We start from the raw sequence: 26,750 nt of genomic DNA on the forward strand, positions 1-26,750 counted from the left end.
TCAAGGTGATAAAGAGGAAGTGGTCCGAGCCCAGGTGGACGGGTCCGTTTAAGGTCGTCGAGAGGACGTCTCACGCTGTTCGGCTGAGTGGTAAAGGAGACACCTGGTACCATCTGTCGCAGTGTACTCCGGCGGGGGAACCACATCGCACTCTACAGGAGACCTCCGACCATCTGAAGAAAGTTGCCCCTGGATCGGCTGATCCTGGATTCTGGACGGCTCCAGACGTGAAAGGGCAGAATAATCCCTGTGTGAGAGTCAGGCTGTCAGGGTCGTCTTACCCCTGTACACCAAGAAGGAAGAACGTGAAATAGCGCTCCTCTCCGTCACCTGGCGTGCCAGGTCACCAACCCAAGAAAGAAGATTCATGCAGAGAAGCAAAAAAAAGAGCATCTGGTTAAATTTTGTACACCTGAAACTGTAAATTCTGAGGAAGAGTACACAGATAAAATATGTCACCCAGCAGGAACCCCTCCTTTCCATCCAGGATGAAGGAACACATGATGAGGTGGTGTAAGTTTTGAACGTGTTAAAATGCCTTGTCTAGATTTAGTTGACCACACATCCGGACACCAACATGCTGCAGGAGCATTTACGTCTCTTAACAAGCGTTAACGAGCAGAGCTCTGACGCCTCCACTTCTCCCCGTGTTCCCTCAACACAATCCTACGGATAACGCATCTATGTCGGATTGCTTTAACTGGCACTTTATTCTTAACAGGCACAGACACAACTCCTGAGTCTTGAGATCCCTGAAACTTGCAGAGATCTACCGTAAATATGCCTAAATTTAATTTCAGCCCAATTCTAGCTTTTGAGGTACGCCATGAAAACAGCTGGTTCACACAAGTTGGACACATTTTTTTAAATTTGGCTGCTGATTTTATTGCTGAGCCTTTATATTTTTAACTTAAGTCTTTGTTCTAACAAAATTCCTAAAGTCTGGAAAATTACCATTGTATTTTCACTACTTAAAGGAGGACATCCCTCCGAACTACAGACTTATTTCTAAGCTGTGCATACTGGCTCACATCTTTTTAGCAAATTCAGTTGTTTTTAGAAAACAATGTTGTTTTAAACAATTTTCATCCTGGCTTTACAGTTACAGCCACCTTGAAAGTTTTAAACTATATGATTCATGCATTGGATGTTAAGAAATCCCTTTTCGAACGAGTCAGTGTTTTATATCGAAATGGGCTTTTTTATTTATTTTTTAATCATGTTTTTCCCTTTTCTTTTCTATTTGTTTGATCTAATTATAAAATGTTCATTCGTTCAAAATAAATGAATAAAACCAAATATTGTTTTGCACTTTTTATTGACCCCTCAAAGACTTCACTCATTCATTCATGTTTGTGAGCTTTATTTCATACAACTTGGTGTGAGATGGACTTAGACCCCCCCCCACACACACACACACACACACATACACTCACACACACACACATACACCCCTCCTGTAACTGTCAATCATTAACTCCTCAGCTCAATAAGGAAATGAGCGGATCCTGTTGAAAAGAAACACCGTGCATCCCTCACAGTTTCTCCATAGCAGCAGCTCTGATTTCTCAGACTATTAACATGTTGGAGAGAGAATCCACAATGAGAAGAGGTGCAAACTGCAGCTGGGGGGGGGCTGACATCCCTCTGTCCTCGGAGTTCTTCAGTGGTGAGTGAAGCTCCACGCTGAGCAGAGCTTTAGCCGCCGGTTTCAGCTCGTCTGGGTCTTTGCTGTGTGGTTGTCTCAGTCACAGGAGTCAAATGGAATCGAGATGGTGTTAGGAAGGGATACATATCTGTAGCCTGCAGCTGTGGAGCCACATGTGGCTCTACAGATCCTCTGTCGCGACTCCATGAAGCTTTCATTATATGTAAATAAGCATTTTATTTAATTTTATATACGCACATCACATTCTCTTTCTAAATGCCTCTTATCCCACAATTCAAGATGACAAATGTTCCAACTCCTGCAAAGAAAGGTTGAATTCAGTAAATCAGTAAGTCTTCTCCCACTGCGCACGGCCTTTCACTTCAGCTGAGAAATGTAGAGTTTCTAAATTCTCCTCTTGGTAAGAAAACTAGGTTTGGCATGTCAGACAGGCACTGATCAATCATAGCGATAGCATATCGATCCTTTGCTCATACAAAGTATTGAAATAACAACTGATTGTGGAGCCGTCTACAAACGTCCACACCACAAAGCGAGGCATCTCGGAGATCTAAAATGAAATACAGAGGTCATTAGTAATTCACATGGCGTTCAAAGTTCCTCATAGTTTTAGCGATTTTAACGAATTTCAACCGAACACATTTCAGTTGGACTTATCTTTTGTGTCCGGGTCAGGTTTTTTCTCCACTGAGACAGCACGTATGTGGTGTTGTTTTTGTCTTGTTTTCCCTCCAACAACCAGGCATTAAGTAGTTTTACTGTATGGCCAGTCACACTAATGACTATAAAGTTCCCATTAAAGATGTGTGCGTCCATGTTGTTAATCAGGTGGTGATGATGTGAAGAGGAGGAAAAGGACTTCGCTGAGGCCTTCTTGCTTGCATAAAAGTATTTATTATGAAATTGGGAGCATCAGAGTCACGGAGCTTCAAGCCTGCGGGAGTCAGCGTGTCAATGGGCTTCTCCCAGAGCTGCTCTAGTGTTTATGTTTTATAGGTCTCTGACACGAGCTCCTAACAAAGTGTCCAGACATGTAGTTTTCATAGTAGGTAAAGGATTTTCTAAACACCCATATCGAAACATTTCCGTCCTCAGGCTCACGGCTTAGCTGTCACAACAGGAAACGTAAGATATATCTTCAGGACCCACACTAAAGTAGCTGACAAAACCAGATTAAAATATATTTCATTCACAATGAGGGGCACTAACATTTTGTGAACACCAGCTCTTGGCAGGTACCGTGTGTTTAGCTGCACAGGAGCTCCGTATCCCTTCAAATATAAAAGGCAAAGCAATATCTCTGGAGAAAGTGAAAAACATTGGTGATCTTGGTTCTGCAGGAGTCGGCGGAGACAGGGTGCTGCTGGCCAAACTGACATCAGAACAAATAACAGGAAGTCGCTCTGCTGTTTTTGTAAGGACATATGTGTAGAACACGGTGGAAAGTCCAGATTAGAGCATTTCTGAAAATAAATTAAGCGGTAATGTGACATCATATTTGAGAGATAGAGACAGAAGGACAGCAGCCTTCAGTGGGAACAGTTTGCAATATAACCACCAACTACTAGGAACTGAAACTGCTGCAGGTTCTGTCAAAGTCGTGACGCTGGGCGTCTTTCATCACCATGGAAACGGAGAAAGAAGTTATTCTGAGAGCACTCTGAAAGCAATCCCAACAATATGGTTCATATCTATTGTTTATTTGTTACAAAATACATGTTGTTTTACTCTGTTACATTGGGCCACGTGCTCGTTGTTACACTCATTGTTCTGTAAATGAATGAAGCTCTGATAAGAAGAACACATGCAGGAAAAAGGCAAACGGAAGATATACTGTGATCAAAGCAGTAAATAATCTGATTATTGTAAACCAGTTTAATGTGAGTTGTTGTAAATTAGCTCTTGACTGTGGATAATCTCAACTTCTGTCTTACTTCCGTGTGCGGGGAAAAGCGCTCGAGGCGTCATCGTGGTTACCGAGGCAACGCGCTCAAATGTCTTGAAAATATTTTGTGTAATCCTAAATCATACCACAAGATGTTATTTTGCTCTACATTCATGTGTTTGTCGTATTTTGCTTTAACACTCTATTGTTTAGGAAGAAATTCTCTGCCGGTTTCTCCACCAGAAGAACTACATAGTTCACTTTCTCTGCCATCAGAATGAAGAGCGGCTTTAGGGAATTGTAGTTCTTTTTAAAAAAGGTCTGTTCCTCATAAATGGGCATGTGGAATATAAAAGTTGAGGTGCCCTGAGGGGTTTGACTGGGTAAGCAATACAACTGTTTGGTTAGAATTAAAAATGGCTTTGACAATTAGGGAAAATCAAATTTTTATCATGTCTTGTGGCGCCCCCTATGGGTGAGCATCCCAAACCACAGCCCATGTGATAGAATGGGTCAGCAGCTTTGTCTAACACTTCATTTCATGCTTGTAGCTCATTTAGCTGCAGTTATGGGACCAAATTAAAAGTTGAAAGGTCAATGTTTCAAAACTGGAGCTGTGTAGAACAGCCAAACCTTCATGACACTGATCCACTTGTCAAGACCTTTCAGATGACGTATATGATTTCATCTTTAGCATGACTTTACTTTTCAACCTTCGAGGACCAGCCCTTGTGTCAGGTATAGGTTTTGAGGAACAAGCAATTAAATGGAGAAAACAATTGTTCAAAAATATATTTAAATGGCGAGGCTTTACCCCGACCTAAGCGCTGGCGGGGAAACGAGCAGCCGACAAGGATGTGAAACAGGCGCTCTTCAAAAGGGAGTGCGGTTCCGTCTGATGTACCCAGCCCGCCTGGTGGGAACTTTTGAGGCACAAACGTTCACCTTGGAGTCGCCTGAAGATGCCCAGGAATTTTACAACCACCGAGTAATTAAGGAATAATAATGTTTGCGACGGGTGGCGCTCCACCAGATCTAATGGACTGGACTTTACATAAGCCTCATTTCCACCGCACAAAAAGTGCAGGGAAGGATGGAAGCATTACGGAGCAGGATGGCAAAGCGACCCAGAGCCACATCTGGTGCGTTTCCTCCTCAGAAAGTAGGTTAAACTGTAGGCGGAGTTTAGAGCTCCGCAGATATGTGACGTTACAACAGTAATCTCAGCCAAGGCGGCAGATCTGGACCTTATGAATCCTCTGTTGTTGTTTACATCCTCTGATTTGCACAAGTTGTTTTGTCAACTCGGTTGTGTTGGTTCGGAGAAAGCGAACACTGGCCGGGCCTGGTGACGTCGCCCCGCACTGGAGCGCGCTCTGGCGGCACAAAGCTGGTCGGCTCTGATGTCGCGGCGCGAGACGCGACGTCACCGGAAATGTGACAGTCAAACATCCGTGTTGGTTCCGAGACAGCGAAGGTCGCCCCAGCGCAGTGACACCGGAGCCACTCCGGTGGCCGGCGGCGGTATCGCGCTGCTGGACGTGACTGCCTTAACTTCCGCGTTGGGGCAGAAAGTGCGGATGTGATGCGGGGACAGACATCGGGGCTCGGGGCAGCTCCAGTGTCCCGGCGCACTGTGTCTGGACGTCTCCCGAGTACGATCATCGCGTTGCATCATGTCGCACCGGAGCTCCGGCCAGCGACGTGACGCGATGATTGTACTCGGAAGGCGGCCTCGCATCGGTTACGGCCGTAGCGTCTGCTCCCGAGTCCCGGTCTCCGTCCCTGCCTCACGTCTGCTCTTTCGGAACCAATGAAAAAAAAAAAAAAACCGACAGTGCAAAGCTGAATAACAACAGAGGACTCACACCGCCGACATATTTAAATATTGAGGTAAATCACTGACCAATCAGCAGACGGCTCCTCAAAAGGCGCGGTTCCACCGCACTTTCTGTTGCGGAGCGGGGCGGGTTTTCGCGCGGTCTGACTGAAAAGTTGTGGATGGTACGGAAACAACCCACGACTGCCAGGTACGACTTTCAGCTACCCCTCCGTTGAGGTACCGAGCACCGAGGAACAGGTCTGTGAGGAGGAGCTACGACGCAGCCGTCTGCTGATTGGTCAGTGACGATCGTCACTCTTAACTTGCCCGCAATATTTAACTATTCCATCGGCCGTAAACCCTCCTGTTGTTGTTTACATACGGCGCTTTGTGCTCACTGGTTGATTTGTTAACTGGGTTTGTTGAAAAGTCGGCGCGCGACACAACATGGCGTCTTTTAGCGAGATACAGACGCTCCTCTCAGTAACAGGAGGAGGAGATTCAACAGGAGCTGGACGCTGCTGTTTACAATGAGAAAGTTTAACCTGAGTCACAGAGAACAACCCAAACCCAAACCTTAACGGACTATACCGCTCCATTCCCGGTGGAAACGGTTCTATAAACAATGATCAGAAACTTGCTCTCTTCTTTGAACCGGTGTATTTTATCCATTTTTGTTCTCGCCTGCTCTTAGTATTGCTGTTTCTCATTCCTATTAGTACGTATTAGTAGTAAGAGTTAGATCAGTGTGTGACATGTACATTTTCTTACATTACAATAGACCTCTGATATCTGATTCCTGGTCCAAGTCTATCTACATTTCTTTTTATTTAATGCCAGTTAGGTCTAATTTATATATATACTATTTATTATTTCGTATATTTTGACAACTTCATTCACTACGTTCAAATAATGATGTTACTGTTTTTGTACTAAATGATTGGGAGTACCTTGAGGGAATATAAACTTAATGATGATGCAATAAGTACAAGGGAGATATGGTTGGCCTGCAGTTTTCCTCAGTTGGAGAGGTAATCAATGCAATGATCATGTTTTGTTTTGATTTGATTTGATTTTTTGTTTTTATTTCGAACATATAAAAAACCAAAACAAAAAACCAAAACATCTAATTACATAAACAATATAAAAGGGTCAACACCATATGTGCTCGTGTCTTTCACATGCACAAAAAGGAGTAGGAAGAAGACGTACTTATTTAATCTAACCCCTTCATATCATTGCTGTTATCTTAATTTACAACAATATATCTTCATCACTTTCAATGCATTCAATCCTACAATATATTACACTATAACAGTTAAGACACGCCTATCACTCAAACAGCACTACTGTATAAATAAACACTCCTCATGTCATCAACAAGCAGTGCACCTCACCAGGAGCAACTCTTTACACCTCTTTTTGAATCGGCACACATTTGACAGTGGTTTAGTCTCCACACAGCTTCCTCCATCATTTTAGGCCAGTTTGTGACACAAAAACCTTTAAGGGTGGTGCAGACTTTATAAGTTTTAAACTGTAACTCTCCTCTTAAATCACAGCCGTTTCTTCTATTACAGAACACTTTTTGAATATTACCCGGTAATAAAAGATTCTTTGCTTTATGAATTATTTGAATAGTTTTAAACTCCACAAGATCCATAAATTTAAACACTTTTCATTGTGAAAAAAGTCGATTAATATGCTCCCGAGTGCCAACATTGTGTACAAGATAAGGTAGTATCAGTGAGTTGTACAGAATATAAAGAGATTTCTGGTCGAGCACGTACGTAGCTTTGTCCAGGACTGAGATGTTTCTGGATATTTTGTTTTCAACTCGTCATATTTGAGCTTTCCAGCAAATGTTGTCACCAACCAGTACTTCTAAAAACTGGTTTTGATTCACCATTTCTGTAGCTACACCCTCTCTCTGTACTTCAGCCTGATTATTTATTTTACATTTTCCAAAAATCATAATTTTTGTTTGACATGATTTAATGATAACTTATCTTTATCAAACCATAGTTTAATTTTTTTCAACTCTGAGGTGATTAATTCCAAAAGTTGCTGTAAATCCTCACCAGTTCCTAAAATACTTGTGTCATCAGCAAATAATACAAATGTCACCGTTTCAGAAACTTTACAGACGTGGTTGATGTCCAGTAGAAACAGTTTTGGTCCAAACACTGATCCCTGGGGGACCCCACACACAACTCCTCTGACTCTATACTTCTCCACCATATTAATTCATGTCATGATTTATGGTATCAAATGCTTTTTTTAAATCAATGAAAACTCCAGCTGTGAGTTTTTTTTATTGTCTCTAGAGTTTGTAATCTCCTCACTGAGTTGGATTAGAGCTGGTGTTGTCCACCGGTTGGTTCTAAACCCAGATTGACTCTCTGAGAGGAACTTGTATTTTTCTATGAATTTGTCTAATCTATTGTTAAACATTTTCTCAGGGGGTTTAGAGAACTGAGGGAGAAGAGAAACAGGTCTGTAGTTTGTGCAGTGGTGTCTGTCGCTGTTCCTGTGCAGTGGTGTCTGTCGCTGTTCTAGTGCAGTGGTGTCTGTCGCTGTTCTAGTGCAGTGGTGTCTGTCGCTGTTCTCGTGCAGTGGTGTCTGTCGCTGTTCCTGTGCAGTGGTGTCTGTCGCTGTTCTCGTGCAGTGGTGTCTGTCGCTGTTCTCGTGCAGTGGTGTCTGTCGCTGTTCTCGTGCAGTGGTGTCTGTCGCTGTTCTCGTGCAGTGGTGTCTGTCGCTGTTCCTGTGCAGTGGTGTCTGTCGCTGTTCTCGTGCAGTGGTGTCTGTCGCTGTTCTCGTGCAGTGGTGGGACTTTGGCTGTTTTCATTTGATTTGGAATTTGCCCTGTTTGAAATGATAAATTAAAAATGCAGGTTATTGGTTTGGAAATGCTGCAGTGACTTTCTTAAGGAGAAACATGTCAACGTCTTCATAGTCAGTGGATGTTTTGTTTTTACAATTATTAACAGTTTCTATTATTTATTTTTCGGCGGCGTCATGGAGAAACATGGAGTTTAGGTTTTTATCTACTCGTATCTCAACACCTTTTGTTGGAGCAGGAATTCTTTCTGCCAGGTCCGGTCCCACATTAACAAAGACGTCATTACATTTATTCACCACCAAGTCCAGAATATTGATCTTTATATAATTTTCAATAAAGTAATTTGAGAAATTTTCCTTACTGGGAACATATTTAATAATACTTCTTAATACATTCCAAATACCTTTAATACTAGTTTTATTCTTTTCTAGTATTTTATTGTAATAGTCCCTTCTTACATGTTCTCATTATATTAGTTTGTTTTTCTATTTCTTGTATTTATTTTCTGCCTCAATGGTTTTATGTTTTTATATATTCTCTATATAATATATTTGTATTTTTACATGCATTTATTAACCCCTTTGTGATCCATTCATTATCATTATGCCTTCCTTTCCGACTGCATTGTTTGTTGGGCAGTGTTTATCATATAGTAATTTAAATATATTCAAAACAGTTTCAGAAGCAAGATCAATATGTTTTTCTTTATAACTTGCTTATAATAAGTTTTTAATCCGGCTCCCAAGGTGGAAAGATTCTTTCACTGCCGCTAATCCCTCCTGCAGAGACTGATGGAGGCTACAGAGCCTGTTACTGCTCATCCCCCCGTAGTGGTACGACCCGTAGTGGTACGACCCGTAGTGGTACGACCCGTAGTGGTACGACCCGTAGTGGTACGACCCGTAGTGGTACGACCCGTAGTGGTACGACCCGTAGTGGTACGACCCGTAGTGGTACGACCCGTAGTGGTACGACCCGTAGTGGTACGACCCGCGGTCCATATTCTAGTTTTATCCTCCAGATCAGTAGTTTAATAGTTGAGACTCTCCCTGATATCATCCGATGTGTCATCAGTCCATACGGATGTCAGGTTCTCTCCATTTTCTCCACATTTATAGTGTTTTGTTCTCTGCACACGTTTATGTGGTTCCATTACAAAATCAAACAACAGCGCCCTCCAGTGGGCCGGCAGACTAACTACATCGTTGTCTCTGTGTATCCATAGACATAATAAAGAGGAGACGCCTCATCGACTGCTGCCGCCCACGAGAGCGGTGCGTTTACAGGGCGGCCATCTTGGACCGGTGGCAATCGGGGAGAGAGAGAGAGAGAGAGAGGGAGAGAGAGAGAGAGAGAGAGAGAGAGAGAGAGAGAGAGAGAGAGAGAGAGAGAGAGAGACATAAACAGAACAAAAGAAACCCAGAAAACGTTCAGATTTGATCAGGGTTTTATTGACCTTATTGCTTAGGGCTGTGGCTCTACATTGCATTTAACAATTATTATTGTATAATTGTACTGCTACTGTATTATTGTTATTGCTATTCTTATAATTATTATATCCTCATAGAATTATTTTATTTTATAGTTACTGGTATTCTCATTGTACTATTATTATTGCTATATTATTATATTATATTACCTTATTATAATTATCTAATGATGTTTATTATTATTATAGTTTTTATTATTGTATTATAATTACTGGATTCTTATATTATTATTGATTTTATTATTGTAACCTTTACTACGGCTGAGTATAGCCAGTAAACCTATTTGCCCACGATAACAGTATTATCTCAATACAGTGATTCTGCTCGGTATATTGGCAGAAATTTCGTCCATGATACATTACGATGTCTGTCTCGCTGAAAAAATTCAGAATTTATTGACTGCACCCACTTCACATGAATGACTAAACATTGTCAATCAATTTCACATGGATGACAGCCCAGTAAAACAGTGTATACTGCTCATTAACATTCCTGTCAATGAACAAAGCCACACCACCTCCGCTCTTGTTCTGTCTGTTTCTGTGCACCATTTCATAGCCTTCAATTACAATATCACTGTCTCCATCACTATTCAACCACGATTCTGAAAATGCAATAATATTAAAATGATATATGAACTGTCCTAGAAAGAATTTGATGTTTTGAAAGTTGGCGTTAAGGCTTCTACTGAGGTGGATTATTGATTGAACTGTTCTCTGTGTTGGTGATGTTGTTAAATTGTTCCTGAGTATAATAGTTACAGTTTTCATTGATGTAAGAAAAAAAGTTATTATCAGGATCAATATCAACATCCTTGGTATGAGAACGGTGCTCAGTGTGTTGAAATGTATGAAGCTGCAGATCGCTGTGTTTTATAAAGCTATGTACTCGATTGTTTTGTTCAGTAATTGTAAATGTTGCCATAAGAAACGGAGAGCGTCTTCATGCTTGGTAGGTCTGTATACAGTATATAGGATTATTTTGGCGTGCTGCTGCGAGGACGGATAATAACTTTATGGTGACTCGGGTATGCAATATCTCCTTTTGCTCTGGCAGCTCTTAGTTCAGGCATCAGTTCTTTCCTGGTGGCTTTGTCCTTATATTTAAAAAAAACTTTAGCAAAGTGGGTCTGGGCCTCCCACCTCCTGGCTTCCCTGTGTGGTGGCCTCTTTCTATTTCAATATCCAATGGTAGGTTGTATTTTTTTCTTCCGACTCTGCCCTTGTCTCCCTATTGACTCCAATGTCCCATCAAAAACCAGGTTGTTTCTCCTGGAATGGCCCTTCATTTTATCGGTTCCCACCATAAGACGGTCACAGACCTTGAACAGATCTGATTGGACAGCATTGTTTCTTTCACAATGTTTGGTTTGCTCAGATTTGAGCTGCACTTCGTTCTGAGTAAAATCAAGGCTTGTTTTCAGCTCTTGCATGTCTCTTGTGAGCCCATCTGGTCCGGTGTTAGTGGAGTCCATGATCATTTTCACAAAGCCCTTAAGGTTTTCTTGTTGTTGATTTAACAGTGCAGTAAACATCTTTTTGCTGCTGTAACAGGTCAGATACCTGTGACAGTGACACAGACTCTTCATCATTCTTAACCTCTGCTTTGAACATGGGAGGCATTTTTGATTCTAGTACCCGACGCAAGTGAACAAAGTGAAGTTGCACCTGTTGTTGTGGCTGCTGCTCGTTGGCGCGTTCGCTCGACGGCTCGCTGGTGGCAGTTCCCGGTATGGAGTGAAGTCGCTCCTGTGGCCGTCCTCACCAGGAGTAGTAGCAGCAGACAGAAGCGCTGTCGATGTGTCCGCACAGCTGAAGAGCTGTCGAGGAACCGCTGACGACGACTCGCCGACAAGCCACCGAGGAACCGCCGCTGCCGAGCCGAGGAAGAACTGCTGCCAAGCCGACGTGGACCTGCCGCCGCCGAGCCGCCGCTGTTAAGCTGACAAGGATCTGCTGCCGGGCCTCGGATCAGCCGCCGCCGACCCGGCAAGAAGCTGCCGCTGAGCTGTCTGCATGTCTGCTGCTCAGTCTCTTGCCCGATGACACCGGGCTGACTACCGTTTCCCGCCAGGCAGCTTGTGGTCTGACGCTCTGACGTTTTATTATGTCCTGTTACTATTTTGGGTATTTTGGAGTTTTTGTTAGAGTTATTGAGGTTTTGGGGGGGTGCATCTCTGGATTTCAGAGTAATTTTAACTGTTGTTTGTTTTTTACCTTTCATTATATATTTTTAAGTGGAGGCATTTTATATATCTTCTGTGGAATAAATGTTGGGCTGTGGTGCAGCGGATCATGTATCCCCATGAATATTACTGGTAGTGCTCATAGACCATATATAGTACACACAAAAGTAAAGAACAAGAGGTGCAAATGTAAGATTTATTTCATAGAATGTGAAGGGTTTGTCTAGACCTGTGAAGTGAACTAGAATACTTACACATCTTAAACTCTTAAAATGTGAATTAGCCTTTTGGCAGGAGACACGTTTAAGGGTTAAAGATCACATAAATGGACTTACTTACAGTATATAGTTCCTTTTTGCTGACAGCAGCCCCAAAGCGCTTTACACAGCTCATCACATTCACCCATTCACACAGCTTTGGAGGCTGCAGCTGTGCAAGACACTGTCATTCAAATGGGGGCACTTTTGGGGTTCAGTGTCTTGCCCAAGGACACTTCGGCATGCAGGCAGGCAGAGATGGCAGAGGTGGGAATCAAACCTGCAACCTTCCGATTGGGAGACGACCGCTCTGCCAACCGAGCTATGGCCACATTTTTCATTCAAGTTTTAACTCTAGGTCACGTGGCAGGGGATTCATAATCCACACAAAAAAAACATGCTTCAATCCCACCAACATTATATCTGACCCACAAGACCGTTTTACTATTATACCTTCTCATGGCTTTGTTACAATGACAATAAAGATATTCTATTCTGATCTTCTAAGCAGTAATGAAGACATCAAAAAAATACAAAAAACAAGCAAACTCAAGCACATTTAAATGTACTGTCTCACAATCCACCACTGGTTGTAGCTGGGATGACATAAGCTTCACTGACACCAAATCAAATAATACTATGGCCATAAAATAATGAATATGAAAAGCATTTCTTTGTCACTATTAAATAAGGAACACTTACCAGCTCTATTGAGGGGTTAGGGTTAAAGTTAGGGTTAGGTTAATGACATCGTTGCCATTTCTATTATTGCGTCCGACACGTCACTTTTTCGTCTGAGCTGGTGTTGAACACAAAACCGTCATAACAACATTTCTGAGCATCTGGGGACGGTGAACTGCTGCAGTGCTGTAGAAATCTGCTGTTATTGGTTGCTATTCCTCCAGTCCAGCCACGTTGGTTGTTGTGTTGTGTTCATGTGTTGTTGGTGCTTCAGGTCATTTCTGGGTCATTCTCCTGGCCTCACAAGAAAATATGAAAACTGGATGAAACAATCCATTATTAGTTTTTCACATTTTCCATTGGAGAACAATATCAGAACAATGGGTGGTTATTCATTTTTTCATTTTGGTTTGAGAAACAAAATATGAGAACGAAGTTATATTTTAGTTTTTTCTTTTTTGGTTTAATATTGAAACACGAAGGAACCAATGATACACTGATTCTTCTTCCACTGGTGCTCAGCCCTATGGTACTCACATCTGGTGGCATGGCTGGCGTCATTCAGCCAAGGCTCAGATTTGGTTTTGGGCCTCCTGGTTTTTAAAGGAGCCACAGTTTCTAAGAGTGTGAGGTGGAGTAGAACCGTGAGCTGAGACCATAAGCATTGTTATTTAAGAACCCAGGAATCACACTAATTTGGCTGAATGCTGCAAAGAACGGATTAGCCGTGGAGAAATGATACGACAGCATTGAGCTGTAGTATGATGTTTAGCTGTGTTACAGGCACGATCAACTTCAAATACCACAAGTTTCTGATGAGAGAAAACTGCATCACCAATTTCAACGTTAAAAAGTCATAAACCATATGATTAAAAAAACATCAAGTGCATGTCTGTGTGTGTGTCCAGACACAGACTGCACAAGATCATTGAGATTTAAAAACTACCTCGCCATGTGATCATTGGGGCAGCAGATGTGAAAATTACAATCCCCAACTATAAAGACACGTCGCATTATGACTGCTGGCAGGAACTCACAAAAGGAATTTAAGCAGTTTTTTTGTATTCGGGAGGTCAGTAGACCACCACACACAACTGTGTAAGAACAACCCAGCTCAAATACACTCACTTCAAAACTGGTGAACACATATGATAGTGATAATTGTCTGCATTTGAAGTTTTTCTTCAACACGGTGGCGAATCCTCCTCAACCACGACGTCCGTCTCTGCTCCTTCATAAAGGCTTCTGGTATGTCTGTTCTCTCTGAAGGACAATCAAAAGGAGAGAAAAGGGAAGCTAACTGCTAACTGAGAAGAGCCAATCAGATTGGGAGCTGAAGGGACAGTCGGAATAAAAGGAGCTGAGCAGGTTTGACAGCTTTCAGGTGTGATGGTGGTGAAGGTCAGACTGTTTGAGAAGAACTAGACAGATTTGTGACAGCGTAATGAAATGAGCAGGTCAGGTCTGAGTGACAGCCTCAGGGTGTGTTGGTGGTAAAGATCTGTCTGTCTCCGTCTCGTCCTAGCCATCGGAGACGAGCTGTGGCTCTTCCTGATCCCGGCTGGACTGGCTCTGATCCTACTGGGGGTCTTCCTGGAGGAGGTGGGCTTCTTCCTGCGCCAGATTCCATCCTTCAGACGGAAACGCCTCTACCTGTGGATCTTAGGGATGTACCCGGTAACCTGGCACACAGGATGGCCTCTCAGCACGTTGAGCAGCAGCTTCCAGGTCTGATCTGATGATGTTTCATTCCAGGTGTTTGCAGTGACCTCCCTCATCGCCCTCTACATCCCACGCTCTTCCTCATTCTGTAACTTCCTTGCCTCTCTGTGAGTCCGCCACTAATGGCCGATGTCGTCCCATGTTGTGTTGCTGCTGTCTGAAGGTGTTTGTCTGTGTAGGTATCACTCCATCACTCTGCTGAAGTTCATGGGACTCATCACTGATTTCTTTGGAGGAAAGGCTCGGATGCTTTCTACACTTTCTGGAAAGGAAGTGTCCCCGGATCCTTTTCCCTGCTGCTGCTGCTGCTGTCTGCCCATGGTGGCCATCACCAGGTATCCAGCACCTGCAGCTCACACGTGGCTCCACAGCTCCTCTATAGTGACTCTACAGGTCCTCGAATGAGGTTTTTCTCATCTTACTGCGGTAGCAGTAAACTAAACAGCAGTTAGCGGGACTGATAAATTAATCTTTAAAAGTGCAAATATTCTATTCAATTCAACTTTATTTATATAGCACCACGTACAACACAGTCATTTCTAGGTGCTTTTCACAAAGAGAAACGGTGGAAAGGAAAAACTCCCTCTAACAGGAAGAAACCTGCAGAAACCAGACTCAGAGGTGGAGCCTAGAAGAGGATAGACAGACAGATTAGGGGAGAGACTCAAAACATGGTTCATCATTCCTCCACAGCTCTTTTTTTTTTTTTTCTTCACCCCCTTGTCCTGTTTAGCAGCTTGGGCAAACAATATGATGTGATTAAGAACCTTCTGGTGTTTTTGCTCTTGCAACAGGAAGAGACCTGGGGTCTCCTCCTGTTCCTGCCTTTATTAGAAGTTGGAATGGCTGCTGCACACGACCGGGGGGGAACGCTCAAAGAGAGAGAAGAGAGAAGATTGGGGGGGGACAACAACAACAACATACAATACCTTTGTTAGTGCTACATGTATTATTTACAATTATCACACTGATCCAAATAAAGTTGAATTGAATTGAATTGATCTTTATGCTTGGAAATACTTAGTTGTCACTAACAAGTTATGTAAATAAAAGTGTTTTAAAAAATATCTTTGTCTCTGCAGCAGTAGCCGTGGTTGGATGATGGCTGCAGTCCTGCAGCTCTCTGTGGTGCGCAGCATCCTCTTCTTCATCACTCTGGTTCTGTGGACAGATGAGCAGTATGACTACGGAGACGTGAGTCCTGCAATACTCATCCACCAGAACTCTTTCTTCTCTTCTTACTGAGGACCGCTGTGTCCAAATATTTTCATCATTTTACACTAAATCAAACTCATCTGGGGCCACAAACGATCTTAAGATCTATCCCAGAATCTCAGCAACCACAATATTTAAATCTTGCCTAATTATTTCTTCAGCAGATCAGCCTTCAGCCTTCATTCTTTATGAGACAAAACAACTTTCCAATAAAACCCCCTCCTGTTTGAACTTGAATTGAAGAAAACAAATGAAAACTACCAAGCCATAGTGGTGTGCACCTGGAGGAAGGTTCTCTCAAGCAGAATGGAATGTGTGTGTCAGTGACGTGTGGGGGTGTATCGTGATGTGTGGGGGTGTATCGTGATGTGTGGGGGTGTGTCTGTGACGTGTGGGGGTGTGGGGGTGTACCGTGATGTGTGGGGGTGTGTCGGTGACGTGTAGGGGTGTATCGTGATGTGTGGGGGTGTGTTGGTGACGTGTGGGGGTGTATCATGATGTGTGGGGGTGTGTTGGTGACGTGTGGGGGTGTATCATGATGTGTGGGGGTGTGTTGGTGACGTGTGGGGGTGTGGGGGTGTATCGTGATGTGTAGGGGTGTATCGTGATGTGTGGGGGTGTATCGTGATGTGTGGGGGTGTGTCTGTGACGTGTGGGGGTGTACCGTGATGTGTGGGGGTGTGTCAGTGACGTGTAGGGGTGTATCGTGATGTGTGGGGGTGTGTTGGTGACGTGTGGGGGTGTATCATGATGTGTGGGGGTGTGTTGGTGACGTGTGGGGGTGTATCATGATGTGTGGGGGTGTGTCGGTGACGTGTAGGGGTGTATCATGATGTGTGGGGGTGTGTTGGTGACGTGTGGGGGTGTATCATGATGTGTGGGGGTGTGTTGGTGACGTGTGGGGGTGTATCATGATGTGTGGGGGTGTATCGTGATGTGTGGGGGTGTCGGTGACGGGCTGGTGCAAGAGAAAGTGCAGTCACGTATGAGAGAAAACTGTTTGACAGGTGAACTGTCATGTTGCTGGAGGCAATAAAGAAACGGCGGATTCATCTTTCTCAGCCTCCACATTAGTGACCCTGACGTCTGAACATGTCTGTCGAAGCCAGCAGCGGTGCAGTCACAGGTGGTGGAGGAGCTGGAGCTCCCACGGTGTACGCCGCTGCTGTCAAACTGCTGGAGTTTTAGCAGCAAGATCTGGAGCCGTGGTTCCAGCACACCTTGGGAGACAGTAAACCCAGACAGCTGATGGAGAACATGTTGAGAGACAGTAAACCCAAGAGCTGATGGAGAACATGTTGGGAGACTGTAAACCCAGAGAGCTGATGAAGAACATGTTGGGAGACTGTAAACCCAGGGAGCTGATGGAGAACATGTTGAGAGACTGTAAATCCAGACAGCTGATGGAGAACATGTTGAGAGACAGTAAACCCAGAGAGCTGATGGAGAACATGTTGAGAGACAGTAAATCTAGGGAGGTGATGGAGAACATGTTGGGAGACAGTAAATCCAGGGAGCTGATGGAGAACATGTTGAGAGACTGTAAATCCAGGGAGCTGATGGAGAACATGTTGAGAGACAGTAAACCCAGAGACCTGATGGAGAACATGTTGAGAGACAGTAAATCCAGGGAGGTGATGGAGAAAATGTTGGGAGACAGTAAATCCAGGGAGGTGATGGAGAACATGTTGGGAGACAGTAAACCCAGAGACCTGTTGGAGAACATGTTGAGAGACAGTAAACCCAGAGACCTGATGGAGAACATGTTGAGAGACAGTAAATCCAGAGACCTGATGGAGAACATGTTGGGAGACAGTAAACCCAGGAGCTGATGGAGAACATGTTGGTGCTGCAGGGATCGGGTGACGCTGAGTTCCTGTTCATCCAGCTGTTTCTGCGTCAACTACCTGCTCAGGTGCGCACGGCTCTGGCCACTTCTCCGCTCATGCGCACTAAAGACTATTGTGGGTTGGCGGAGGAGGCTGATAGGATCCTGCTGGCGTCAGGGCTGTGCGGCGCACACACCGTTCTGCCAGTGCGGTTTGGACACCGGCCGGAGGAGGAAGTGTAGGCAACAGTCGGGGTGGTTAAGGATTGGTGCAAGAATGACGGCCAGCTGAGCTTTTTCCACTGGTGTTTCGGGAAAAGAGCCAAGCGCTGCACGCCACCCTGCTTCTTCTCTGTGCAGGGAAACACCAGATAGCAGCTATGAGCACCGGGAACACCGGGAAGCTGCTGTTTATTAAAGACACTGTATACAGCAGGCGTTTCCTCTTGGACACCGGAGCGCAGCAGAGCATCATCCCCGCCTCCTTCACCAACGCTGCGAGCGGCGGGAAAGGGCCGCCTCTGGATGCCACCAGGTTTGTGACTGTGGGTTTCAATGTCCGTCAGTTCGGATGAGATTTTGTCATGGCTGCTGTGCCCGTGCCATCCTGAGAGCTGATTTCCTGTGCGCTCACAGGCTATTAGTGAACATGATGAATCGCCACCTGGTGGACGCCGTCTCATTGTCCTCTTACTTCTGCACGTTGATGGGGGGGGGGGGGGGGGGGGGGCGTCCCTCGCCAATATCTAAGGTACTGGGGATGTATACCAGCAGCGTCTGGCCGAGTTCCCTGAACTGACAGTCCCTACCTTCTCAGCCTCCATCGTGAATCATGGAGTGGAACATTATATTTCCACGACTGGTCCACCGGTTTTTGCATGCCCTCGCCGGCTGGATGCGGCTAATCTGGCGATTGCTCAGGAGGAGTTTGCCACTATGGAGAGACTTTTGGCACCTCACTGCACATGATCGGTACCCAGTTCCAAACATACAACACTTTTCCATCCACCTGGCGGAGAAGGTGTTTTTTTTCAAAGGTGGATTTGGTCAGAGGCTACCACCAGGTACCAATCCATCGCAGGATGTGGCCAAGACTGCAGTGGTCACCCCAGAAGCACAGCTCTTTGAGAGACTTAATGAGCATGGGCTGAGCGTGAACCCAACTAAGTGCTGTTTTGGTCTGGCAGAAATTGAGTTTCTGGGCCACCATCCCCACGGGGAGTGGTACCCTTACCGGCTAAGGTGGAAGTGATCACTGCCTTTCCAAGACACAGCAGGAATTCCTAGTCATGGTGAACTTTTACAACCAATTCATCGCACATGCAGCTCATCTGATGCGTCCCCCGTATGAAGCGCTGAGGGGCGGAAAGGACAACCACGACGTGGACTGGTCCTCAGAAAGGATCCCGGTTTTCGAGAAGGCCAAGATTGTGCTCTCAAACACTGCCATCCTCGCGCATCCATCTCCAACCGCACCGGGAGTGCTCACCACCGATGCCTCAGACTACGCAGTGGGAGCGTTATGTGAACAGTGGGTGGAGCCTGGCAGCCTCGAGTGTCTTTCAGCAAACAACTGCGTGACAATGAGAGGAAGTACAGCATGTTTGACAGAGAACTCTTGGCTTTTTTCCTTGCCATATGGCATTTTAGGTTTCTGTTGGAAGGCCAGCAGTTGGCCATGTCCAAGACCTCAGACACATGGTCTGGGCGGCAGCAGTGCCACCTCTCTGCCACTTCAGAGTTCACCACAGACATTCAGCATGTGTCTGGATAAAACAATGCTGTGGCCGACTGCCTCTCCCAGGCACATGTGAACTCTGTGCACCTTGGAGTGGATTAAGCTGCCATGGCCGGCGAGCAGCAGACTGACTGTGACATCCAGGTCTTCAGGACAGCCACCACGGGTTTACGGCTGCAGGATGCGGTCTTCCAGGACAATAGTGCCACACTCCTCTGTGACATGTCTACAGGTCAGTCCTGCCCCATGGTACCTGCTGGCTGGCGACGGCAGGTTTTTGATGCTGTTCATGCCCTATCACATCCAGGCATGAGAGCATCAGTGAAACTGGTGAGGGTAAAGTTAGTCTGGCCGGGCCTCAGGAAGGACATCAGGAGCTGGGCGACGTGTCAGCGGTCCAAGCTATAAGCCCCCCTGGAGCCGTTCCTTATCCTGAGAGAAGGTTCAAACATGTGCATCTAGACCTGGTGTGTCCGCTCCCTCCCTCCGAAGGCCTTACCTACCTCCTCACCATGGTGGACAGGACCACTAGGTGGCTGGAGGTGGTTCGTCTGGCATCGACGACGTCTGTGAAGGTGGCACCTGGGTGGCCCGTTCCGGCACGCCGTTGGACGTCACTTCAAACACAGGCTCCTAGTTCACCTCGGAGCTGTGGACAGAGGTGGCTAAAGGCCTGGGAGTGCAGCTACATAGGACGACAGCTTTCAACCCTCAAGCCAATGGACTCTGCAAGCATTTCCATCACACGATGAAAGCCGCTCTCCGAGCCACCCTCACGGACAGCAACTGGGTCGACCAACTGCCGTGGGTCATGTTGGGCCTGCGCTCGGCCCCAAAGGAAGATCTCCACTCGTCATCTGCAGAGCTGGTGTTTGGTCAGCCGCTGAGGGTCCCCGGAGAGTTCCTGCCAGAACCATCTGAACCTTGGTTGGTTATAGCATAGCAGCCAGTCTTCGAGGAGGCAGCCCGCAGGTTCAACCCGGTTCCAACTCATCACTGCCTGCCCCGGTCCCATGTCCCGAAGAACATGATGGCAGCTGAATATGGGTTTATTCGGCATGACGCTCACCGTACCCCACTTCAGCCGCCGTATGACGGCCCGTTTCACGTCCTGGAAGCGGGGCCAAAGAACTTTGTGGTGGACATGGGGGGTAAACGGGTCCGGGTTTCAGTCGACCGGCTGAAACCTGCCCGTGTCATGCCGGAGCAGGCAGTGGAGGTGGCGCACCCCCGAGACGTGGGTGCCCCCCAAAGTCTGCCACTGCGTCCCCTGCACCGGCACTAACCCCGGTGCCCGTACTGGCACCTACTGTGGTGGTGCAACGCAGCCGTTATGGTCGAGGGTGCAGACCTCCCAAACGGGACTAAAAAACAGTTTTGCTTTGTGTTTTTTGTTGTTGTGCCATTGTGATTGGGCACCTGGAGGGAGGTTCTCGCACCCATAATGGAGTGGGCGTGTCATTGACGTGTGGTGGTGTGTTAGTGACGGCGGTGTGTGAAAAGGGGAAGTGCGGTGACGTCAGGCTGCTGGAGGCAATAAAGAAAAACCGACACAACTCCTTCATAAAATATTTTTTCGGCCGTCTTTTCGAAAATTAACCGTCCAAATAACGGTATGAGGCTCGATGCCAAAAATAGTGCACTGAAATGGAGCTGCCGCGGTGCTAATATTAGCCCATATGCTAATTAGCATGTGTGCTTATGATCTTGTATGCTAATTAGCACATATGCTTATGAAAGTGTGTTATGCCTGATCTTAATAATTTGACTGGTCAGCAGATATCAGAAACACTGTAAGTAGATTTTCTTATAAATAATAAAAGATTCCAGGTCTTCTTAATATGTTGTTCTTGTACTAGCTATAGCTAAAATGTCTTCAAAATAGGTAGACATTGCTTGAGAAGCTTCAGCTTCAGGAGGGCTATGACCCCCAAGACCCCCAGAACTTTCATCTGAATTAATTTTTTCCTGTTGCCATCCCTGCGTTGGCAATGAAAACTCATGAGCTAAAACAGCTGGAATAGCTGAAAGCAGCTGAACAGGTCAAAGTTTTCTCTCTTGGGGCCTTTTTTAATGCAAGGATGTTTTCTAGATTATAGAAACCACGTGTCTTCAGCTCTGTGAGCCTTCATGTTGTTTCCAGGTGGACTCGGTCAATCCCAATCTGTACGTGAACGCCATCATTGGTGTGTCCACTTTGGTGTCCTTCTACGGCCACCTTCTGTTCTACAAAGCCACTAAGAACACCCTGCATGGCTTCGGGCTGCGGGCCAAGTTTATATGTGTGGTGCTGGTTCTGGTTCTGTGTGGCCTGCAGAGCAGCATCCTGGAGACTCTGGGAGCTCTGGAGGTTTTCCCATGCTCGCCTCCATTTTCTGTCCTCACCAGGTCCCAGCGTGAGTATACTGTACAGACACACACCAGCAACACACCGGCCTGACACACTGAGTTTACACACCGGTAGCTTTGCAGTCCAATGCTAACTTTGTTAAAGAGTAAAGAATAAAGACTATTACAACTATTTGTACGTGAGAGAGAAACTAAGTAAATAATAGCACATGGAGGCTGTTACACATTTTATGACAAAAACTGTCTCTCACCCTCTGTCTCTTCTGTGCACTCCTGAGTGAGACAGTCTCTCCAGAGGTGAGGTCACAATCAGATATCGTAAATCAACAGAGTGATGATACTTTTAATCGCCTCTGACAGATACCAATTGCTTTGTTTCTGGTGATTATCAGCCAATAAACCATCATCATATCCCATGATGGGCAAGTTGCTTCTAAAATGTAACATATTATATATTAGTTACTGTCATTTGAAAGTAATTACTTGCATTACAATATTACTGTATTTGAATTGCAATGTGTTACACTACTTTCGCATTACATTTCAGTTACTTTCACCAAAATAACCACAGAAATATGACCTGGCATTCTCAGTGGGTTAAATGTAGTTTATTGCCGCTGATTCTACACTCAGTGGAGAGTGACGTAGCCTCATGACTGTGAGCCCACTTCATATAGTAGACACAGTAAAGGCTAAATGGCACGTTACAATAAGAATCAATGACCGTCAGAATCAGAAAGTCGAGAAAAGGAACATAGTACGGTAAGTTATGATACAGATGCTGCAAATATGTAAAGTCTTAGCTGAATCATATGAAACACAACAGAGCGAGAGCCACTATCATGTAACCTACAGCCTGATGACATGACAAGACACACAGTCTCTTTATCTGTTTGTTTCTATTCTTTTATTCTCTTTTAATTCAAGCTATCAGCTCAAATATGGCATGCACTGAACAGACATAACTTGTGCTTTACCAACAATCAAAAAGTGCTTTGCGGACTGAACCTGCCTTTTTTACTCAGTATTATGAAAACTATAGTATCACATACATAAAGAGAATTGCTATCAGTCCCAGGTTTAATCATTTAATCCTTAAACGTCACACACAAGAACACAGAATACATATTGTACTGAAGTTTACATGGCAAACAAATAATCCCCCCAAAATAAGGTCCATAGTTCCAATCCATTTGAGATTAGATAGTTTCATTGACAAGCATCACTTTTGGCTTTCGATCAAATAGGTCTACTTCTATGGCAGTGATGGAATTGGTTGACGAGGTAACTACTGCAAATGATAAAAAGGAGTTTACTGTTGGTGTTTTCATAGACCTCAGTAAGGCCTTTGACTACCAGGTATGGACTAGTCCCCCTGAACAGAAAGACCCCCCAAAGCCCTTGCTGATTTGTATTGTATTGCTTTTGTCTTTTCCAGACGGCTTGACTCGTCCAGTAAATGCAATGACAAATAGCAAATGGAAAAGACAAAGACAAAACAGGACAAGCGTTGACAAAATGGAATAAGCAAAGACAAGATAGAAAAAGAATGTGACTACCTTTGCATATTTTTTGTATTATTGATTCTCTTTATATTTCCACATTTATTTCCTTTTAATTTTGGCACTCCTGTGATTCCATATTTAACACCATAGATCACACATTACTTTTAAACAAAATGTAGAGCTATGGTGTCAGAGGTCTTGCTCATGATTGACTGAGAAGTTATCTTGGTGGCAGAGAACAGTATGTGCATATGATTTAGATAAAACCAGCATTACACATGGAGTTCCCCAAGACTCAGTATTGGGACCAAAACCATTTATAATGTATATTAATGATGTCTGTAAGATCTTGAAAAAACTAAACTGTATTCTATTTGCTGATACTATCTGTGATACTTGCTGAATATAATATAGAAACATCAAACTTTTTTTTCACTTCAGCAGAGAAATGTTGACTTTCCAAAAACTCTTAAGTTTAGAACAGGTAAGATAACCAGGATTGAAACCAAATAAATAAAAGTCTCAGAGGAAATAGATTTTACTTATATAGCGCTTTTCAACTGCTTGAATAGTCCCAAAGTGCTTTACTTCATAATAACATTCACCCATTCATACACACATAGAGGCAGGTACCATGTCATTTCATCCACTGGGGGTAATTTAGTGTTCAGTTTCTTGCTCAAGGGCACGTCTGTTGCGCTAGATCCAGTCAAAATAAAACTAAGTGTATGAACATCTTTTCACTTGACATATAATTTTGATTCGGCTCTGGAATTCCTTTGAAAAAATGCTTTATTTTCATTTTTCCCAGTTATTAAGAATTGTCCAAACTAGCCTGTAAAAGTGATCTGTCTCCTCAGCATAACTTTATTTACAGCTATCGGGTGAATACAGTGTACACAGAGTAGAGTTACATATATCAAAGTACCCAGTGTTCCTGAAGACAACACAATCTGCAACCCTGCCACTCGCAATCCCACCCCCTTCTCAGTATAAACCACGCCCCTTCTAAGTGTAAACCACGCCCCTTCTCAGTGTAAGCCACGCCCCCACACCAGAACAAGGCCAAAAGTTTGAACTTGAAAAAATAAAATTACAAAGTGAAAGAAAGTTTTGAACTTGAAAAGAAAATTTGAAACTTGAAAACAGGATTTGAAGGTGAAAAAAATAAGATCTTAATCCGAAATCATTAAACCTGCAACTGAAAAAATAACACCTATATTTAAAAATAGATATTTAAGAGTGAAAAATGAAAATATAGAATTTTATCATAAGAATTTCAGAGCTGAATCAAAATGATATGTAAAGTGAAAAAACTTTGTATTCAAAATAAAACTTAGTGTATGAAAAGTTTTTTCACTTTACATATAATTTTTCAAAATTGAAGCTCAAACCTTAAACATTCAGATTCCAAATACTTCTTTTCAATCACATTTTCTTTTCATATGAACAAACCTTTTGACCTGGATCAAACTCCAGACACATCAAACCTGCAACCTTCCGATTTGGAGACGAGTACTCCAGCGTACTGCTCTACCAACCGAGACTACTTAGCTTCATTCATTTACTTCACTGATGACCTGCTGCTTCACCTGGAGTATTGAGATTAGTGCACAAACTACTGAAGAGTCATGATGAAGTTCCCAGACTGATCAAATATCTACAAAAAGCTACAGAAAGGTGAAACTGCTTAACAGGAGTTAAAGGTACATTAAAAATAAACGCTGAAATATCTAAAGCAATGCTCCAAAGACAAAGTGGATTTTTAAAAAGGCTTAGAAGCTGAAACAACTCAACTAAAAACAGCCACCGAAAGGAAAAGCAGATTATACTGGTTAGAATAGATACAATCATCAATAAAGAACAAAACAGCCGTAAAAACAAATGTCGTTATGAAACTTCAGGGATGTAACTTACAATACCGGCTTCGAATGTAAAACAAACCTGATCTTCGTGTTATCTTCAGATCAAAAGTTAAACACGTCATAAGAGCGTTAAAAATGTATTCTGAGTAATACAGGTGTTTGAAAATCTAAATTTCTTCTGAGCTGTACATCATAAGAGGAACTGTAGAAGAATCTGTGAGCTGCAGGATCGACTCAACTTATCAGCAAAAAACTTTTAAAGGTCCTAAAACCTTCTGTGTCTTATTGCATCGTCAGCAGTTTTCCCTGGTGGCCTGATACCAACTCCTGTTTGTTGTGTGTTTTACTTCAGTCATCTATCACTACAGCGTTATCGTGGAGATGTTCTGCATCGGCCTGTACGCTCGACACACTTTTCGGAAGGTGGAGCCCGGTGAGCTGGGGGATTTGGGGGAGCCGGTGTGCGAGCTGTGGATGGAGAAGGCCGTTCAGACAGAAGAACTTCAGATGCCTCACCTGAAACCAAACCCGCCTTCAGAGGACGGCTGCTCCGCCTTCAATCCCGGTGACAGCAGCGACAGCGGGGACAGCCTCTGCAAGATCGAGCACAAACCTCTGGACGGGTTCTTCTTCCCTCAGATTAAAGGAGGTCAGCACAAACACAGAGTCCAGATAGAGGAGCTGCAGACTGCAGAGGAGGAACTCCACTGTCACATCACCGCCGATACCGAGCAGCACGATTTCAACAGCGTGACTGTGGTGTGACCTGATTACTCTCCTCTGATCGGTTCCAGACAGAATACTGGGAGAAGATCAGTGCATCACCTGCTGGAATTGACAACATCTGAAAACATCTTGGTTGTTTATGACAGGATGTTTTCAACATGTTTGTAAAGGTAAAGCAGCTCCTCCAGCAACGATGTGGACTTTATCATAAAGTATTTTCTGTCATAACATCAGTTTTGACTTAGTGACTAATCTCCCATGTTGAATTGGTTCTTCTATTTTCAAAGTGAAGTTTATTTGCTGTAACCCTCCAGTACGTTTGATGACCTCCTCTACAAACACGCCCAATTTCTTTCCAAGCACTGAAAGTGCAAGGACACTATTGTATCTAAAGGAATTATTAGAATTGGGACTGAGCCTGAAAGGTAAGGCCTCCTCTAGAGGCAAGGATCCACTCCTCTGGGGTTTGTTTACATCTGTCAACCCCTCAGAGGAGGTCTTGCGATAATTTACCAAGAGAAGTGTAAAGTCTTGCCGGTGTCTGTGCCTGTCTATAGATCGTCTGGATCCACCGTCGGTGAGCTGTCAGGTCCCACTCCCACCCTCATTGCTACGGTCTCCCACCCCCCGAGACCTAATAGTGACTTTTTAAATTACTTTGCCAGGTTCCTCCCCCATCTTTCCTCTCTTTCACCCAACATAATCTTGCTGGGTGATTTCAGTATCCACATGGGCAACACCAACCTCCCTCTCGCCAAACACTTCCCTTCCTGTCTAGAGAGCTTTGGGTTTTTACCTCCATTCCCACACCACAAAAGACACCTTTTGGATCTGGTCTGTTGCTCTGGTGTCTCCCCTTTGGACATTACAGCTGATGAACTCCCCAGAACTGATCACTTTCTCCTCTCCTCTACAGTTAAACCCACTCTCTCCATCATTAAGGCTCATCTCATTCCTCAATACCAAGAACA

At 44.3% G+C, this 26,750-nt stretch overlaps 1 protein-coding gene across 1 annotated transcript; it reads left to right on the forward strand.

Moving 5' to 3' along the window:
* Positions 1-1,602: 1,602 nt before the first annotated feature.
* LOC308113604 (organic solute transporter subunit alpha) lies at positions 1,603-25,818 on the forward strand (the record flags this gene model as incomplete). The annotated part of the gene is made up of 7 exons (XM_080469998.1): positions 1,603-1,669; positions 14,357-14,508; positions 14,587-14,660; positions 14,733-14,888; positions 15,636-15,747; positions 21,478-21,730; positions 25,406-25,818. 7 exons carry the CDS (start codon positions 1,603-1,605, stop codon positions 25,816-25,818), a joined length of 1,227 nt encoding a protein of 408 aa, XP_080326124.1.
* Between the last annotated feature and the right edge of the window lie 932 nt (positions 25,819-26,750).

Source organism: Lipophrys pholis, assembly GCF_963383615.2.
Source record: "Lipophrys pholis genome assembly, chromosome: 8".
NCBI lineage: Eukaryota > Metazoa > Chordata > Actinopteri > Blenniiformes > Blenniidae > Lipophrys > Lipophrys pholis.